The 19,285-nt window shown below is 48.2% G+C and overlaps 2 protein-coding genes across 5 annotated transcripts in view; both read left to right on the top strand.

Annotated features, from left to right (window-relative positions):
• Nucleotides 1-8,372, top strand: part of Ubtd1 (ubiquitin domain containing 1) — a 60,741-nt gene extending 52,369 nt beyond the window's left edge. Inside the window, exons 2-3 of the mRNA XM_048452897.3 lie at nt 5,635-5,862; nt 7,280-8,372. Coding sequence (XP_048308854.1) covers nt 5,635-5,862; nt 7,280-7,665 — 614 coding nt within the window. The 3' untranslated portion in view covers nt 7,666-8,372. The remainder of the gene's footprint in view (nt 1-5,634; nt 5,863-7,279) is intronic.
• Nucleotides 8,373-9,431: 1,059 nt separating this feature from the next.
• On the top strand, nt 9,432-19,111 carry Ankrd2 (ankyrin repeat domain 2). 4 transcript variants are annotated; one of them, XM_085693946.2, is made up of 9 exons: nt 9,432-9,751; nt 13,848-13,949; nt 14,084-14,242; nt 14,337-14,444; nt 16,068-16,166; nt 16,425-16,562; nt 17,749-17,847; nt 18,031-18,129; nt 18,872-19,111. In XM_085693946.2, the coding sequence occupies exons 1-9, from the start codon at nt 9,665-9,667 to the stop codon at nt 19,016-19,018; spliced, it is 1,038 nt and encodes a 345-aa protein (XP_085550072.2). In that variant the 5' UTR covers nt 9,432-9,664; the 3' UTR covers nt 19,019-19,111. The 4 variants fall into 4 exon arrangements, with proteins under 4 accessions (XP_085550072.2, XP_085550071.2, XP_085550073.2 ...); XM_085693945.2 differs by having other exon boundaries at nt 9,448-9,751; nt 16,425-16,574; XM_085693947.2 differs by having other exon boundaries at nt 9,451-9,751; nt 16,476-16,562.
• The last annotated feature ends 174 nt before the right edge of the window (nt 19,112-19,285 follow it).

The raw sequence follows: 19,285 nt of genomic DNA, 5'->3' as shown, positions 1-19,285 counted from the left end.
CTTTGGACCCTGTCCTGGAACTAGCTCTTGTAGACCAGGCTGGCTTTGAACTCACAGAGATCCACCAGCCTCCGCCTCCTGAGTGCTGGGATTAAAGGCATGCACCACCACCACCCAACTTCTGTTGGATATTTTCAAGGCCTGGTTTGAAGCTGTTTTCCTCTAAAGAGGATTTGTTTCTCAGGAACACTTTCCACTAAATGTTGGCCACGGTTTTCTACTCACACAAGGAACTGTATGTTTTTAGAGTGTAAGCCACAGGATTTAGTAAAACCTCTCACTGTAGCCTCAGGCAGGCCATTTACTCTCTCTGCATCTGCCCTGTCACCTGTGAAATCACATCCTGGTACCTACCACCTAAGGCTGCAAGACTGGGATGGGAGAGTGTACAGAAATAAGAAGCATCAGTGGTGGTCAGTGAGTAGCATGCTCTTACCCGGAATAGCTCCACTCCTGCCCCTGCCAATGGGAGCAAACCAGTGTAGCCTTGGCCGCGGCTACTAGCAAGACCCTGTTGAGAGCACAACCTTGAACTTGCTATGTAGGTGAGGATGGCCTTGAACTTGTTGTGTAGTCAAGGTGAACTGTAGTGCTTACCTGAGCTCCTGTGAGTTCTCAGCTCTCAACTCTGAGATGTCTGAGCTTCTATATGCCTTAGAAACAGAAGCCTCTGCCCTGAGACTTGACCATGGTCTGGAATTGTCTTAGAGGTTATTTGGAACCGGGTAACAAGAAAAATGACACTTAACAGAAATGAATTGCTTCAGATGCTGTAGGGATTAGTTGGCTATTATATTTTTAATTATTAGATCATGGATGCACCTCAAAATATAACAATTATCTGTATGTACAAGGACCTAGACTCAATTCAACCACTACAAAAAGAAGAGTCATTGTAACTATGTGGTAGAGTTATAAGACGTAATTTTATGTGTATGAGTGTTTGCCTACATGTAAGTCTGTGCACTGCCTGTGGAGGCCAGAAGAGGGCATTAGGATTCCTAGATCTGGAGTTACAGACAGTTGTGTGGCTGCATGTGGAAGCTGGAATACAAACAGGGTCCTCTGGAAGTGCAGCCAGTACCCTTTTTTCTTTTTCTACACCTGGGCCGTAGGCACCACGGGGAAGGAGAGAGACAACACTTATGGGTCCTTAACATATAAGCAGTTCACTGACCGATCAGGGCTGCAGGACAAGGACTCAGAGCCTTGTTGCTCCTGGCAGCCCCAAGCAGGGGCAGAAGCGGAGTTTATGAGCATAAAAACCACACCACCTGTTGCCAAGTCACAGGTACAATTTTCCACCAATCAAGATTCAAAGATTATGAGTTTTCCCTGTGTGTTCCATCACTGTCAGCTAACTAACACAGAATGTAAGCTTTTCAGTCCAACTAATCAGATTCATTTGTTTTTCTGTTGTTAGGAACAGCCATAACGATTTAGAAAACTAAGGGGCATAACAGACTATTTCTGTTGTCTAAGGAGGAGGTGGACCAGCCGTTGGGAAGTTCCCAGTTCTCATAGGGCTTGAGAACCTGAACGGCGTTTCACTCTATGGGTAAAATGGAGTCTGAAGTCAAATGGCAGTACTTAGGACAAGGTGCTTTTGCCTGCTCCCTCACTCTTTACTGCTGACTCAGATTTCCAGCCTCAAATTGTTCATAATTTTTAATCATGTGGAAAAATGACAGTAATATAAAATGAAGTTGAAGGAAAGTTGAAATTGTATAATGGCATGAAAATATTTTCAGTCCTTTCTGGGAGAAGGAGTGTAAAGAAATGCATCTAACAGCATGATCCTAGTGCAGAATACGTAGGTTTATATTCCTTTACTCAGGAGGGGAATAAATAGGCTGTTTTGTTTGTTTGGTTGGTTTTGAGGCAAAAATAAATAGCCCAATCTGGCCTTGAACTTGCTATGTAAGCAAAGATGATTTTGAGCTCTGATCCTCCTGCCCCTACCCCTAATTTCCAAATGTTGGAATTAAGGGTGAGCACAACCCTGCCTGGTTTGTTAACAGTCACTCCTCTTTGTTTTGTTTTTGTTTATTTTGCTTTGTGGGGTGTGTGTGTGTGTGTGTGTGTGTGTGTGTGTGTGTGTGTGTTTGAGTTTTCAAAATGTAGCCTGGCTGTCCTGGAACTCATTCTGTAGACCAGGCTGTCTTTGAACTCATAGCTCTGCCTATCTAATACTGGGATTAAAGGTGTATATCACCACTGCCACAACCCGTCATTTTTTTTGAATGGTGGATTTTTTAAAAAATTTTTTAAAACTTTATTTTTATTTTATGTGTATTGGTGTTTTGCCTGGATGTCTGTGTGAGGGTGCCTTTGGAACCGGAGTCAGAGACAGGTGTGAGCTGCCATGTGGGTGCTGGGAGTTGAACCTGGGTCCTCTGGAAGAGCAGTCAGTGCTCTTAACTGCACAGTCATCTCTCCAGCCCCTGAATGGTGGAATTTTGCAGCACAAATTTTAATTGTTCTTAATAATAAAAACCCAGAGTAAGATATTAGCAAATGAAACTGAGAGATCAGAGAAGCAGTGCAGCTGGCCACTAGAAATAGAAAGACCTTTTACCTCTACCAAATCCTCAGGCTGAAGGGGTGACCCTGTCTCTACAAATCCTTAGACTGTATGATCCAACTGAATCCTCAGACTGCATCTAAGCGCCTGTCTCCTCCTGCCTTACATTCCTCTCTCCACCCAGTCATATCCCTTCCTGTCTCCACCTTCCTAGTGCTGGGACTAAAGGTTTTGAGCCACCACCACCTCACTCTAATTTTTTTTTTAGACTGGATCAATCTTAAGTAGCCCAGGGTGGCCTTCAACTCACAGAGATCCACCTGCCTCTGTCTCCCAAGTGCTGGGACTAAAGGTGTTGCCACCACTGCCTGGCCTCTGTGGCTAACTAGTGGCTAGCTTTGCACTCTGATCTTCAGACAAGCTTTATTTGTTAGATTACAAACAAAATATCACTACAGAATTCTAAGTAATTTTCTCCCAGTGGTAGTATAGTGCAGTGGTAAGAGGCTGGGCTTGGCGTCAGAAAATCATGCATTTAGTATTTATTTGGTTTTTGACAAATGACAAACTTTTGGTTTTCCCATCTGTTGGGTTGTTTTGAGGTGTAGCTCTGTGGCAAGGTGCTTGCCTAGCATACAGAAAGCTATTTTTTAAGGAAGGATCTTGCTTCAGTCCCAAGAACTCACCTGTGTTCTGGCTTACTTGGCTGTAAATGGTTGGCGTTACTGCATTTCTCCTGTTTTAAAGTTTCTTTATAGCAGAAGGCAAAGGGGGCCAGAGGCAACCTATTGAGCTCTGTTTTGTGGACTTTGAAGGTGTTATTTCGGCTATTTATAAGGTCGGTAGCATACTCACAGGCATACGATGACCGTTTTTTCCCTCCCAAGTCATGGGGGCTGAATCTTCTAGTAAGCTTAAAAGCTTAAAAGCTTTAAAAGCTTAAAAGAGGGTGCTAGGCGGTGGTGGCACACACCTTTAATCCCAGCACTTGGGAGGCAGAGGCAGGCGGGTCTACAAGAGCTAGTTTCAGGACAGGCTCCAAAGCTACAGAGAAACCCTGTCTTGGGGGAAAAAAAAGACCTTAAAAGAGGGTTTATAATCACAATCCAGTTGTTTTATAATGAAGCTGGGCTACTTTGAGGCTACAGACCTGTCATTGGTGCACAAGCGTGTCAGCTGGGAAAGTCCACTTTCACCATAGTTTCTGATCTAGTGGGAAGAGCCTAACCACTGCTTCAAGGATGTTCAACCACAAAGGACCTCCTGGCCGCCATGGAACATAGCCACCAGCATACAGTATGCTTCCCTTATTAATCTGCCTGGTCTTGCTGTCTTAGTTTGTTATTTTTACATATATGTATTATTTCCAGATTTCTGTTATGCTAAACATATACTTCTTTTTTGTTGTTTTATGTACATTGGTGTTTTGCCATAGGTGTTGGGTTCCTTGGAACTGGAATTACAGACAGTTGTGAGCTGCCATGTGGGTGCTGGGAATTGAACCCAGGTCCTCTGGAAGAGCAATCAGTACTCTTAACTTCTGAACCATCTCTCCAGCCCCCATATACTTATTTATAATCAAAGAACAAGATAAAAATGCCCAATAACACCATTAGAGGTAGTGATACATGTTCATAATCCTAGAATTCAGAAAGCTGAAGCAGGAAGATTATAAATTCCAGGTCAGCAATGGGACATCTTGACAAACAACCTTTAACAGCAGCAGAGGTTGTGCAGATAGTCTCTAACTTAAGATCTTCTTATTGTTTTTCTTTTTCTTTCTCCCTTTCCTTAAATATTACAACGTTGCCAAGTTATGGTGGCACACGCCTTTAATCTCAGCACTCAGGAAACAGAGGCGGGCGGATCTCTGTGAGTTCAAGGTCAACCTGGTCTGCAAAGTAAATTTCAGGATAGCCAGAGCTACACAGAGAAAGAAACTCTGTCTTGAGAAACTTAAAAAAAAGAAAGAAATTGCTGGTGCTCTTTCAGGGGACCAGTACTCTTGTGGTGGCTTACAACCACTTGTAAATCCAGTTATCTTCTTTCTGACGTGTGTGTGTGTGTATGTGTGTGTGTGCGCGCGCGCACATGTGCATGAGTGCCAACACCCACACCTACTTGAAAATCAGAGGACAATTTTGTTGTTTGGTTGTTTTTTGTTTTGGGTTTTTTGTTTTTTGTTTGTGCTTTTTCAAGACAGGGTTTCTCTGTAGCTTTGGACCCTGTCCTGGAACTAGCTCTTGTAGACCAGGCTAGCCTCGAACTCACAGAGATCCACCAGCCTCTGCCTCCCGAGTGCTAGGATTAAAGGCGTGCACCACCACCACCCGGCCAGAGGACAATTTGTAGGAGATGATTCTTTCTTTCCACCTCATGGGGCCCAGGGAACAAACTCAGGTCAGGACCTTAGCAGCAAGTGCCTTTACTCACCTAGTCCTCTCGTCTTTTGATTTTAGAAGATGTAGACAATCAGGAGAAACCATACCTGGTCTTTTAGTTTTGATCTTTTCCTTTGCTAGCAATGGCCAGTCCATACCTCCCCATCCTGGGTAGCAGCTGTCCTCACCACTGTGGAAGCAGCTAACACTCAGTCTGGACTGTGTTGCTAAGCTGTAATGGTCTGTAGATTATAGACTCTGCGTATTTTTGTCTCGGAATAATTTCAATTTATGATGGATTTAGAGGTACATTGTAAAATGAGGTACAGTACATTTGTACAGAACATGCTTGGCTTGGGAGCTAGGGTGGCTTAGTGGTACTTGCTGCTCTAACAGAAGACTCAGGTTCAGTTCAGGTTCCCATGTGGCAGCTCACAGCCATCCATAACTTCAGTTTCAGGAGATTTAACATTCTCTGCTGGTTTCCTTGGGTACGCACATAAATAATAAAAATAAGTAAAAGAGACAAGAACATACTTGGCTGAAAATTTTATTTTGTATCCCTAACTTGGGTTTCCAGACTCATACTTGCTATTAAGAAAGTGTCCCAGTGCCCTAAATACGTAGGAAGCAGTGCAATAAAGTGCCTGATAGGCCAGGGACTATGAGAGGGCAAATTACAGCTTAAGTGGCTTCAGAGATGCTGAGCCTCTGTGTCTGTCTTCCCAGGTCGAAATGAGCCCTTGAAGAAGGAGCGACCCAAGTGGAAGAGTGACTACCCCATGACTGATGGGCAACTGCGGAGCAAGCGAGATGAGTTCTGGGACACAGCTCCTGCCTTTGAGGGCCGCAAAGAGATCTGGGATGCCCTCAAGGCTGCCGCCTATGCTGCTGAAGCTAACGACCATGAGCTGGCTCAGGCCATACTGGATGGAGCCAGCATCACCTTGCCTCATGGTAAGCAGGCAGGTCCCAGACTGTATCCTTGCAGGGGCAGGGGGTGTCAGGGTTCATAGCACAGAGGTGGAGGAAGGTCACTACGTGTCAGTAGTTTCTGTTTAAACTGGTGGGGATGGAGAAATATGTATATATGTATATATATCTTATTCATTTAAACAACTCTTTCTGGCATGAACAGAGAAGCACAAGACATAAAACCAGGTATGGTAGCACATGCCAGTGATACAAGCACATGAGAGGTAGACACAGGAGGATCTGAAGTTCAAGTTGAAGGCCAGTCTGTGTTATATGAGACTGTCAAGGAAGGAAGGAGAGAGGGAAGGGGGGAGGAGTAGGAGGAAGGGACAGGATCCCCCTTTGCCTAATGAGAAGACAGAAAGACACCAATAAAACCTACAAGTTGGGCTGGAGAGATGACTCAAGTGGTTAAGGGCACTGATTGCTCTTCCAGAGGACTCAGGTTCAATTCCCAGAACTCACATGGCAGCTAACATCTGTCTGTAACTCTAAGATCTGACACTCTCACACAGACATACATGTAGGAAGTCACTAATGCAAATACATAAAAATAAAGTATTAAAAACTACAAGCTAAAAACTTGCTGGAGGTACTTAGGGTCTCAGAGCACCGTTGTTAGGCAGCTAAAGGAAAGCAATAGCAGAGCTCCAGTCACAGACCTAGGTCCTGACTGTTCCTTTCCCAGCTTGTGACCTCTCCTAGCTGTGCGACCCTGAACAGGGCATGTCTCACGTTAAAACCTGACCCTTGCGACGACAAAGGATTGATGAGGATGTACATAATATCACGTAGTCCAGTACCAGCACTTAGAGGATGCTCAGTACTCAGTAAATGCATTCTCACTTGCATTACATTATACCAGTAAGGAAATTGGGGCTCAGCCCAGCACCTAGCATGTGTACTCAACCAAAATGTTGAGTAAACAAGTGAAAAGTAACATGCCATGGCTGATGGAGCCAGCCCTGTGTTCTTCTGCCCATAAGGATGTCCTAGATGAGGCTGGGACTGTGAGGTAGCCGCAGGGTGAGTTAATCTGCTTATGCTGCTGTAACAGCGTGCCACACACGGGTTCCTTAAACACTAGAAATCTGTTTCTCACAATTCTAGAAGCTGGAAAATACAAGAAAAAAGTGACAGCCATTTGGTCCCGATGAGAGTTCTCGCCTCTTTGCTATTCTCACATGGTAGACAGGCAGACAGGCAGAGAGAGGGGATGGGGAGAGTTCTTTGGGGCCTTTCCTTGTAAGAAAACTTATTCCATCAGGTTATCCCACTTTATCATTTACTCATATAACTATTACTTCCAAATATGCTTCATCATAGAAATTTGGGGACACAGTATTCAGTGCATGACAGCAGGTCCCACACTACACTGATTGCCCTGCCTTTCCCACAGGAACCCTTTGTGAATGCTATGATGAGCTGGGCAACCGCTACCAGCTGCCCGTCTATTGCCTGTCACCACCTGTGAACCTGCTGTTGGAGCACACAGAGGAGGAGAGCCTGGAGCCCCCTGAGCCCACCCCTAGTGTGCGCCGTGAATTCCCACTGAAAGTGCGCCTCTCCACAGGCAAGGACGTGAGGCTCAGTGCCAGCCTGCCCGACACAGTGGGGCAGCTCAAAAGGCAGCTGCACAGCCAGGAGGGCATCGAGCCATCCTGGCAGAGATGGTTCTTCTCCGGGAAGCTGCTTACAGACCGCACACGGCTCCAGGAAACCAAAATTCAAAAAGACTTTGTCATTCAGGTCATCATCAACCAGCCCCCACCACCCCAGGACTGACAGGCTGCTGACTCCTGGGAAGAGAGGCCATGGAGGTCCCCTGCAGGCTATGGGGCTTAGGCCTGGAGCACAAAGTTCCCCGCCTGTTGCTGCCTTCCAGTGCTGTTGTCTTCTTCAGGGGCGCCTCCTGCCACCCTGCGGTATGGCTCTTAGTGAGCTGTGAAGGGACTTGCCTTCCAGGGCACTGGGTCCACCAGTGCTTGACACCCAGGGAGCAGTGCTGCCTGTCACACACAGGCCTTGCCAACCTTGTCAGAGAAAAGGCACCTGGCATTCTCCACCATAGGTTGGAGCCATGGGGGCCAGCCTGAGACCTTGGAACCCAGATCCATCATCTGGTGCCACCACTGTGCTCACTCCAGTTTTCTGCTCAGGGTTGGAAGCAATTGCTGTCTCTCCCCTACCTCCCTTATCCCTTCCCATGACTCTGCCCTGGGCATAGTGCCAGTCCCCTGGAGGGGAGGAAATCACCAGTGAGCCCCAGGGCTTGGAGAGCTTGAGGCGGGCCTCTCTGCCTCTCCCTGAACCCAGCACAATCGGCAGAGATGAGGCAGGTGGCCAGGTAGCCAGGCTTTATGGCAGGGGTCTGCACAGGGCCATCCCCAACTGTCACCCAGGCAGGGTGGGGTCTGCATCCTGGTCCTGGCCCCAGTAGGGCCCTGTGTACAGACATATCTGTATTTTATCAATAAAGCCTTTTGCTCCTCTCTTGCCTAGCCCTTGACTTGCAGTCCACAGCATGGTGGAGCCCAGAGCTCCTGCTGGTTTGGGAACCTATAGGCACAGTAGAGCATCCAACCTGAGCTACTCTTGTGGGCCGTGATCTCATCCAACCCGTCTGTGTTCCCGTGGGTCCTGGAAAAAGTCACTTTACCTCCAAATACATTTTACTTTTCTCTAAAGTGGAGGTAGCACCACCTGCCCTGCCTCCTGCAGCAGTTGCTGGGATGGTTAAGTGGGAGGCACATGTGAAAGAGGAAAGGAAGCGTCACAGAAGGCAGCATGAGCTCTGTGTCTGCTGCCCTACAGCGCCCATGCTGTGTCAGAGCAAAGCTTTCAGAAGTGTGTGAGCCAGAGACCAGTGGGGTCAGTTCCTCTCTTTCCTCTGGGGAACTGTGTGCATCACCAGAAGGGAATCTCAGCTAAGGGTCCCCGGGGCATCACTTGTGGTTGTAGAAGTGCAAAGCTGGGGCACCGGAGTCCACTGGCAGGTTAAACCTGGGTCACCGTGACCCGGGACTTCAGGCTGCAAGTCCCAGGTGTGGAGCTCAGTGAGTGGAGGTCTGCCTTTACTCCATGTACTCTTTGTTCTCAGAGAGTATGGCCAGCTTCGCCCAAGGCAGCCTGGCATTGTCTAGTCTCCTCCTCAGCTGGCCTTGGCTCTGCACGCTGGCTTCCCAAGACTCTTCCCTTAAAGCAATATTGTAAATTCTGCTGAGGGCTCCGAGAAGAGGAGGCAAACAAATGGATAGGGTCTGGTTATGGCTAATGGACATGCCATTCAGCATAGCCATGCTTCAGTAGGGTGTGCTACCACCAGAGGGTAACAGCTGCTCCGACTCCTGCCTCGAGAAGGTCCCCAAAGTCCCTAGAAACACAGGTCTGTTGGGGCTCATATTCGATTTTTCAGGCCCCCTATCAGGCACTACCTGGATAGAATTTCTTGGTATCCAGCAGGTGGCACTGCTACCCAGGCCAGTGGCAGCATGTTGGTCCTTTGTGCAGACTTAGCAGTTACCAGCACCGAGGACACACTGGACCCCTTCCTGCAGCTGTCCTCTTGGGGCGCTGTGCCTTCTGGCTCCAGTAGGCCATAGGTTAGGGGAGGGGTAACTTCCCTGGCCTGGACATGCACCCTGGGGCTGTACGAGGTGAAGGTGACAGGTGGGGGAGGCAGGTGGAGAATTGAGCCTGTGAGCTCATGACAAAGGCACCCAGTGGGCGGGGTGGGTGCTCTGGCCTATAAAGACCCTATGTCCTGTGGCTTGCTAAGGCAGACATGGAGGGCGCCATGGAGGGTCCTGAGGCTGTGCAGAGGGCCACAGAGCTCATCGAGCAGCGGCTTGCCCAGGAGGAAGAAACTGAGGTGAGAGCGGAGGTGAAGGGAGCCCCAGTGAAGGGAGGGGGCTCCAGGTTAAGGAGTTCACCTGTTCTGCCGTGGGAAGGGAAAGACTGACTGCTATGTGGGTACACAACATGCTGAACAGGTATTTCCTGCCCCCCCCCCGCCTATTTCCACACCAGGATGATCCTGACGGGGTTGTGGGTGGGGAGAGATGGGGCTTGGAGGTGGCAGACCTTCCCAAGACCCTGCCCAATTCACCTGGGCTTCAGGAGATAGACTGGACTGTACAGGAAAAGCCAGGAAGGTCCTGAGGCACACACACCCCAATTGCCCCCTGGAGGATCATCTCCACGGTTTAGTTGCTACAGGAGAATAAGCTGATAAGAGTAGGGAAGAGAGATGGGGAAGACCAGCTGGTACTTATCCAGGACTGTGGGCAGTGTTTACAGAGACCTAAGGCACGGGTGCATTTTTTCTAGGATAAGTAAGCGGGGCTGGAGTACTGACTTGTCCTGCTCTAAATTCTATTCTAAACAGTTGCGCCAGGTGTGGTGGTACATACCCATAATGTATAAACACTGTGAGTTTATCCTCGCCACACCCCAAAAGAACCTAGAGTTCTTGCATAGGGGAAAGGTGGGCATTAATTTTAACCAACACTTACTTGCTTGGAGTTTGTTTTGTTGTTTTTGTTTTTCAAGACAGGTTTTCTTTGTGTAGCTTTAGAGCCTGTCCTGAAATTCCACTATGCCGACCAGACTGACCTTGAACTCATTGTGATCCACCTGCCTCTGACTCCTGAGTGCTGGGATTAAAGGCCTGTGCCCCCACCGTCCAGTTAACACTTCTTATTTACATAGTCAAGTAAGAAGGTGGCAGAGGGCAGAAATGGTCAAATAGAAAGTGGATCATTGTGATGGGCAGAATGGGTGTCATTCAAGCCCTCTGCTACTACTCTGAGGATGGGAAGTGAGCTGGGCCTTTAGGAGTGCTAAGTGCAGTCAGGATGTGGTGAGAATATTTCAGGCTAAAGAAAAAGACAGGAACTGAAGTCTGCATGGCGAAGGTATGGCGGGCGTGAGAGTGTGTGAAGTGCTTAGGCTGTAAAGGAGTCAAGGGACAAACTAGAGACGACCAGGTAAGAGGAGTGTGTTCTGTGGGTTGTGGGGAGTGTCACAGAGTGAGGGAGAGTTGTGTCCTCTGACTTGTATCCGAGACAGACAGTTCTGATGTTGCTAAAAGAATATATTTTTGCGATGGGTGGTTGCAGGGGGCAGCTGCAGGAACTCGGCTTAGAGGCAGTGGTCATTTAAGAGAAGAGATGAGTCAGATTTATCAAAGAGGAGTGTGGACAGCACCTGGGCATCCCTGGATCTCCAGGAATCTCACCCCCACCCCCGCTGCCCCAGCAGGCATTTATGGCTGTTGCTGCCAGGCGGGAGAGTCATCCTGCTGTGTCACTTCTGGAGTACTGCCACGATACACTGGAAACTCCTACAGGGTACACAGAACAGTCCTCTCCCATCTATTCCCCCAACAAATATAGCCACAGGGCTGCAAGGACACAGGTGCCCACAGAGCCAGCCTTCTCACCCAGCTCTTCTGCATGTCAGCATTGGTTGCTGTTTATTTCACAAGCACTAGGTGAGCAGCCACAGCAAGCCACTTGGCTGAGCACTTTGCAAGCATTCTCTCTAATCTGACTGTGGACTGGGGAATCAGCTGGGAGTTTCATTGTGAGTCACAAACCTGCATCCAGTTTCACAAACATTTAGTGCAGACTCTGACAGCCCATAAATACAAATCCAAAGGGAGTCCAAATAAGAAATGGGTGGCCCTAGAATCTATAAATTCCTCCTGCCTTACTGGGAGCCTCCAGCAGTCTGTGGCCCCTTATGTTGGTAGGAGCAGGAGGCACAGAGGCCTCGGGATGCAGCTTACCAGGTAAGGTCATCCTTACCCAGAACTACAGGACACCAGAGATACATGGTCTTCATGCCATCATCCATCCATCCATCCATCCATCCATCCATCCATCCATCCATCCATTCATTCATCGTCTGCTCATTTAACAAGTACTAGGTGAGCAGCCACTACCTGCCAGGCCCTGTCACAGTGAAGGCTGGAGATAGCAGGTGATTAAGTCTTCCCTCTGTATACTTCCTCAATCATCAAGCCAGGGTCCCACAAACACAGTAGTTTTAGCCCGAGGTCATATCTTTTTTTTCCTGGCAGAAGGTGTATTATTTTAGGTGACACCAACACAGGGAAACCTAAATCATAGAATCATATAAATCTGGAAGATTGTATAGCCATAATCTGGCAAGAAAGGCAGTCCAGGATTCCTTCCAAACAAGCACAGAGGAGAGAAGGGACTGTAGCTCAGTTGGTAGAACATTCAGCTGGCATGTGAAGCCCTAAGTTTCATGCTCGGTGCTACAAAAAAATTAATTGGGAGGCATCAGAAATAAAACCTCGAACCCTCTCTGAGAGAGGCTAGCCCCAGGGCTCCGTGGGGAATGAACAAGGTGCCTGGGCTACATGGAGGGCAAGTTCTCCCCAGTCGACCTCTTGCCTTGTTACCCTCATCCTGGGCACATATTTCTAGGTTCACAACTACCTGAGCTGCTTGAGAGCCCCTGGGAATGGGTGCCAGAAGGTCACTAAGAGTGGAGAAGCGGTCTGGGGAAACCAGAGCTTCAGGTGGAGAGAGGAGGCTCATCAGACCCTGACCACAAGACCATGAAAGCTAAGTGCTGCTGTTCCTCCGAGCTCCAGATTTCCCAGGGCTGAGCACTGCTGAGAAAATGCAGTGTCTGCCATAGAACTGGCAGGCTTTCATATTGCCAAAGGGCTGTTGCAAGAGGGAAGAGATGATGAGGCTGGAGGCTGGAGCTCAGTGGTAGAGCTCTTCCCTAGCCTGTGCAAGGCCTAGGTTCAATACCAGGAAGGAGGTAGGGGGACAAAACCTGCCATCTCTGATCACAGTTACCTCACTAAAAGGAAGTTTTTCTGATTAAACCCCTGTATCCTTGGGTTCTACTTCTCTGGACTCAAACAGTCATACGTGGGAACTTCGTTACATTTTAACTTCATGTGTGTGATTATTTTTCTCCATATGTCTTGCACCACACGCATTGCATGTCTGGTACCTGTAGAGGACAGAAGAGGGAATTGGATTCCCTAGAACCGGGATTACAGATGATTGTTTAGCTGTCATGTGAGTGCTGGGAAGCAAACCCAGGTCCTCTGGAAGAGCAGCTGGTGCTTTTAACACCTGAGCCATCTGTCTAGTTCTTAGGAAAATTTTAAATTCTGTATTGTTTGTTTGTTTGTTTGTTTGTTTGTTTTTTCAAGACAGGGTTTCCTTTGTGTAACAGCCCTAGCCCATAGTTGTCCTGGAACTAACTCTGTAGACCAGGCTGGCCTCAAACTCACAAAGATCTGCCTGCCTCTGCCTCCCAAGTACTGGAATTAAAGGCGTGTACCACCACTGCCCGGCAAATTCTGTGTTTGTAATGAACATGAACAGATTTTCCTCTTGTCTTTATCCCCCAAACAATAAAAACAACTATGCAACATTCAAATTATATTAGTCACTGTACATAATATTAAGATTAAAAATATAAATGGTGGCTGGTGGTGGTACATGCTTTTAATCTCAGCACTTGGGAGGCAGAGGCAGGCAGATCTCTGAGTTTGAGGACAGCCTGGTCAATAGAATGAGTTCCTGGATAGTCAGGGCTACACAGAGAAACCCTGTCTCAAAAAGAAAAAAAAAGAGGAAACAGGACTATTTGTGTGTAGGTTGCAAAGAAATCTGACATTTTATACAAAAGACTTAAGTACTCTAGAGTTTTTTTTGCGGTGGTTTTGTTTTGGGTTTTGAAACAGGGTCTCACTATGTTGCTCCAGCTGGTCTGAAATTTACTATGTGGACTAGATTGGCCCTTCAGTGCAGTAATCCTCCTGCTTCACTCTCCTGAGTGCTGAGATTGTAGGTGTGAATTAACACACCCTGACAAAAAATTCTCATAATCTTCCATTTGGCTGAGAACCACACCAATATAGCTGTCACCAAATAATCTTAGGTAGCTTTCTTTCAATGGCTTCCCAGAAACTTCGAAGAGTCACCCCTGGGAAGTTGTCCATGGACATGCTGGTTCTAGAGGATGAAAAGCGCCTTGGGATGCAGAGCCCTGCTTTACAAAAGGTTAAGGTAAGTGGGGGAACGAACGACAGGGTGGCTCAACCACCTACCTGTCTCAACCAGCTGCCAGCTCAGCTCCTGTACTATCCAACTTCCCCACACTCTGTGCCCCAGTGTGGAGGTGATGAGCCATCCCCGTGCAGGGCCAAGAGCGTGTACGCAAGACATCCCTGGACCTGCGGCGTGAGATCATTGACGTGGGTGGGATCCAGAACCTCATAGAACTGAGGAAAAAACGCAAGCAGAAGAAGCGAGATGCACTGGCTGCCGCCCAGGAGCCACCTCCAGAGCCAGAGGAGATCGTAAGGGTCCTGGGATGGACAAATGTGGGCAGGGGAAGCCTGAGAGTCCTCAAAGCTCTCTACTATTCTCTGTGGGTGGATGCTCTTCCCGTAGACCGGCCCTGTGGATGAGGAGATGTTCCTGAAGGCTGCAGTAGAAGGGAAAGTGAAAGTCATTGACAAATACCTGGCCGATGGAGGTTCAGCAGACACCTGCGATGAGGTGATGCCCCCCTCCCTGCACCTGCCTCCCTTCAGGACCACTACCATAACTGGGTCAGGTCCGGGATCAGCTCCATCTGTGGGCTTGTTTGAGAACACTCACGGATGCTCTTAGGGTGGATGCTTCCTTCCTCAGTCCATAATTTCACCAAATCCTTGTTAGACTGTTCCCCAGCTCAGACCGCCTCCATAACAAACATCATATGTTTTTGCATGGGAGATGAAGGGACAGAATCCGATTAAGAGCAATTAGGCCCAGGAAATTTGGGCCCAAATCCTCTGTCTCCATTTCTTAGCTGTGGGACCTGTGCCTGGGCTGTTGCCTCTCCATGACTCAGATTCTGCTATAGTGAACATGGCCTACTGCCTTCCCAATATATTGTGGTCAAATGAACCAACAAGTATTTAGTGGATGGAAAGATTATAAAGCACAGGCAGAGATAGGATACTTTCTTTCTCATGGCATACACTTCTGCTTCTTTTTACAGTTCTCTATTTATTTTGTTACAAAGTCTCATTGTGTAGCTCTGGCTCGCCTAATCCTCACCATGTACACCAGGCTGTCCTTGAACTCACAGAGATCTGCCTGCCTGTGCCTCTGGTCTGGGATTAAAGCCTTGCCACCACCAAACCTGGCTTACAATTGTTTATTAATATTGTTATTTGCAGTGCCAGGACATTGTGTGTGCTAGGCAAGTGCTCTACCGCTGAGTCATAGCCCAGCCACTATTTTGAATATTCTCCTATGGAAATATATAACGTGAAATATATTACTTTAAGCGTGCTGATTTAGACTGGCATTAATTCTATCACAGTGTTGTGCGACTATGGTTATTGTCTATTTCTTAAACTTTTCTGTCAACTGTCATGCTTTTTTCCTCTGAAATTGCCTCTTGGTACTTTCAAGATGCTCCTTGCTCTCACTCATGGGACCAAGCCTACCAGTGGCCACCCACCCTTGGACCTGCTCTGTGTTTTAGTAGTCTACATCTTTTCTGTTCTTTTACCTCCAGGGTCTTAATCTTTTTCTCCCATTTACTATAAGCTAAGAGTACAAAACAAGAAGAAAAAAAAAAACAAGAGGAAGACCAGGAAAGACTGCCCATAACCAGATCATTAGCATATAGAAAGACTTGCATCATGGTGCAAGGGTTCCCCAAATCCAAAGCAGAAAGTAGCCTTAAGGGAGGGAAGTTTGTTTCTTCCTTGAATCAGTAACCAGGTGTGACCTGTGCATCTGGGTCCTGCCTAGCACTAGAGGAAAGAGTTGAGCTTGCCAATGCTCCCTTATACTCAGGCGTCACCTGGGAGCAACTTGGCATAGAGGTCTCAATGAACTCCTGGAACATGAACTGCAAGTCATCACCAAGCATCATAGCATGTGAGGGCAGGATAGCCATGCCCAGCAGGAGAGTCAGTTGCACCAGCTATACAGAGACATGGCTGGCTGCATGGGGAAGAATGACAAGGCTGGAGTATAGGGTGGGGCTCCAAGGCCAGTCTGAGTAAGATCTGACTGAACACAGAACACATGGGCACCAATTTTGGGCAAGGCTTAGGTCTCAGTTTGGTGGGATGTAGACTCAGGTCTAGGACTCAGGCCTGACAGTCTCTCTGGTGGCAGTTCCGTCGGACAGCGCTACATCGAGCCTCCCTGGAGGGTCACATGGAGATACTGGAGAAACTTCTGGAGAATGGGGCCACTGTGGACTTCCAAGATCGGGTGAGAGGGCAGGTACTGGGTGGGAGGGAGGTAAGAGGTCGATCTAGTATCAGTAGAATTCTACTTCCTATCCAGAATGCTGCCAGTAAGGGTAGGCCCTACCTTTGTGTGTTCTGTGACATTGGGCAAGCCCCATCTCCCCCCGAGTTGCCTCTGTGACTCTCGCTTGGACTAGTTTGGCTCTAGGCTGTCTGTCCTACTCCTTGTACCTTTCTCTTTTTTTGTCTTCTGCCTGCTTGGCTTCAATCCTTTCCCTAGGAAACTTCCTTCCCAACAGCTCTGCTATTAAGTCCCATCCATCCCTTCCAGCTGGACTGCACAGCCATGCACTGGGCCTGCCGTGGAGGCCACCTGGAGGTGGTGAGGCTCCTGCAAAGCCGAGGAGCCAACACCAATGTGAGAGACAAGGTGAAGCTGCAGCACTCAGTGCAGTACACATTGGGATGCTGCAGGGCGGGGGGCAGGGTGCAGCAAATGGCACGCAAGCTCATGTGGTAGGTAAGCAGTAGGTTAGCCTGGTTTCTAGCGTGGCTGTGGAGAAGCTTCAGGCCCTTCAGGGAGCTTGCGAGCAAGTGCTGAGAGGCGAGAAAGACAAAAGACCTGCTCTCATGGAGGCATGGTCCACCGAGAGGATGCAGGATTTGTACATCTATGCCATCCTTCATCATTCACCTGCCCATCCATCACTTTATTATTTATTCATTTACTTATTAACCTATCATTCTTCTATCCATCTATTTATTTACATGCAATCTTGACCTTCCAAACACTCTTCTTCAGTTGTAAAACTTGTGGAGTTCTTACATAGGTTAGGAAGGGAATGTTTGTAAATAAATTACTTTTTAACATAGGAAGCTTTGCCATCTCTATCAGTCGTTCCTCAATTAATGACATCTGATATAATTATTAAAAAGAAGCTGGGCTTGGTAGTACACACTTTTAATTCCAGTACTCAGGAGGCAGAGGCAGGAGGATTTCTAAGTTCAAGGATAGCCTGGTCTATACAGTGATAATTTGTCTCATTTAAAAAAAAAACTTTTAAAGGAATGGACTGGGAGGGTAACTCAGTAGTGGCATCCTTGCTTGACATGTGCAGGACCATGGGCTCAATCCTCAGCATCCCAATGAATAAACTCGACAATTAATTAAAGAAGAACCGAGGCGTAGTAGTGTCCTTCTGCAATCGCAGCACTCAGGAGGCATAGGCAGGGGAACTGAGAGTTTGCAGCCACCTGGACTACATAGTGGGACCTGTATTATTTAAAGAGAGAGAGAGAGAGAAAGAGAGAGAGAGAGAGAGAGAGAGAGAGAGAGAGAAGAGGGTTGGACAGTAGTAGCTCACTGCTAGGCAAGAGGGGAACCGTGATAGGCTATCCAGAGGACACAGCACTTAAAGCTGTCTATTTAACTCATTGGGAATGATAATGGCATGTTGTACCAGTGTCTCCTGTCCAAGGCTCAGGCCTTGACGCTTAGACTTGGGAGTAGGAATAGGCTAGAGATAAGATAGATATGGTGTCCCCTACCCCAGGACACCATATTCCAGGCCCACTGCCAATAGTCCTGCTTCCTCCTCACATAGCTCCTGAGCACTCCCCTGCATGTAGCTGTTCGTACTGGACACGTGGAGATTGTGGAACACTTTCTTTCCCTGGGCTTGGATATCAATGCCAAAGACAGGGTGAGTGCTTGCCTCCTCCCCTGCTCAGCGACCGTGGGTGTAAGGGCAGCTCACGGGCTGCCGTGGGTGAGTAGTCCTTCCCCACAGGACCCTAGGGCTACAGCCTCTGAGCAAGGCCCGGCTCCTATAACCCTACTCACCCACTGACCTCAAGGGTCATGCCATGTGTGACCCCGACTCTAGGAAGGGGACAGTGCCCTACACGATGCCGTGAGACTCAACCGCTACAAAATCATCAAACTGCTGCTCCTGCATGGGGCTGACATGATGGCTAAGAACCTGGTGAGTTGATTTCTCTGGCTGCCTGAAAGGGTGAGCGCTTAAAGCTGCAAATGCTTACTGGATGGTCTGCAGAGGCACTGGGGCAGCCACAGCCTAGGGGCAGCCACAGCCTCGGTACATGTATCATTGGCTCTTGGCCATGCCACCCTAACCACCTTCCCAGATCCCTCTTTCGTGTCAAGGTCCAGACCACAAGTTCAGAGAAGCAAGGTCCCCCTATAGGACAGAGGGGATCCCAGTGTCCAGGCCCAATTATGGAGGTCCAGCTGGAAGAGAATCAAAGTTCTTGGTTGGCGTTGTGACCATTCTAGCACATCATGTTGGTTCGTGGTGGGCCTCGGGATTTTGGAGAATAGATGTCCTCCGATCCAAGCCTATCTTTTGGTCCACAGAACAATCGCTATAGAGGGGCAAAGAAAGATTCATCTGGCATAAAAAAGGCTAAGAGACACTGAGGAAGGCAGGAGCACATGGAGAGGGCGTGATTGGTCTCCACTCAGCACTGCAGGCTTTGGTGTTGGACAATTCATAACGAAGGGACTTTCCTGTGCATTGTAGGATGGTTGTGCAGTATCCCAGGCCTCTGCCCACTCGATATCAGTAGCACCCACAAGTTCTAGTTGTAAAATGCAAGATGTCTTTACTTTTGACCATTTGCCTTCCGTTGAGAACCACTGTTTTAGCTGAGAGCAATTTCTGATGGGCTGCTGAAGCCTGAATAATCTCCTCCTATTTTCTCCAGGCAGGAAAGACCCCTACAGACCTCGTCCAACTATGGCAAGCAGACACCCGGCATGCCCTGGAGCATCCTGAGCCAGAATCAGAACAGAACGGACTGGAGAGGCCTGGGAGTGGGCGTGAGACCCCCCAGCCAGTACCAGCCCAGTAAAAGCTGGGCAATAGTCCCCCCACTATGAGCTGCTTGCAACCAGCCTGGCAGGAACACCCACAGACTCAACACAATAAAATGCTGTCTTTGGTATTTGTGGTCTTTGCGTCCCTTTGCGCTCCAAACACGCAGGAATGGAAAGTGGGTATGAACTTGGAAACAAGGGAACGTGGAGTCCCTTGACTCCTGAGCTAGGAAGTCTCCCTCCTGTGGTCTTGCTTTGTCCCATCATCCTGCTTTTCATCCCTCATCCCTAGGGCCAGGATT

The sequence above is a fragment of the Myodes glareolus genome, chromosome 7 (genome assembly GCF_982192425.1).
Source record: "Myodes glareolus chromosome 7, mMyoGla1.1, whole genome shotgun sequence".
Taxonomy (NCBI): Eukaryota; Metazoa; Chordata; class Mammalia; order Rodentia; family Cricetidae; genus Myodes; species Myodes glareolus.
This window is presented reverse-complemented; position numbering and strand designations above follow the sequence as displayed.

Coding starts and splice junctions, on each gene's coding strand:
- Ankrd2 (XM_085693945.2), top strand. CDS start 9,665: ATGGAGGGCGCCATGGAGGGTCCTGAGGCTGTGCAGAGGGCCACAGAG. Junction 16,167..16,424: donor CTGTGGACTTCCAAGATCGG/GTGAGAGGGCAG, acceptor TCCTTTCCCTAG/GAAACTTCCTTCCCAACAGC. Junction 17,848..18,030: donor ATATCAATGCCAAAGACAGG/GTGAGTGCTTGC, acceptor CCCCGACTCTAG/GAAGGGGACAGTGCCCTACA.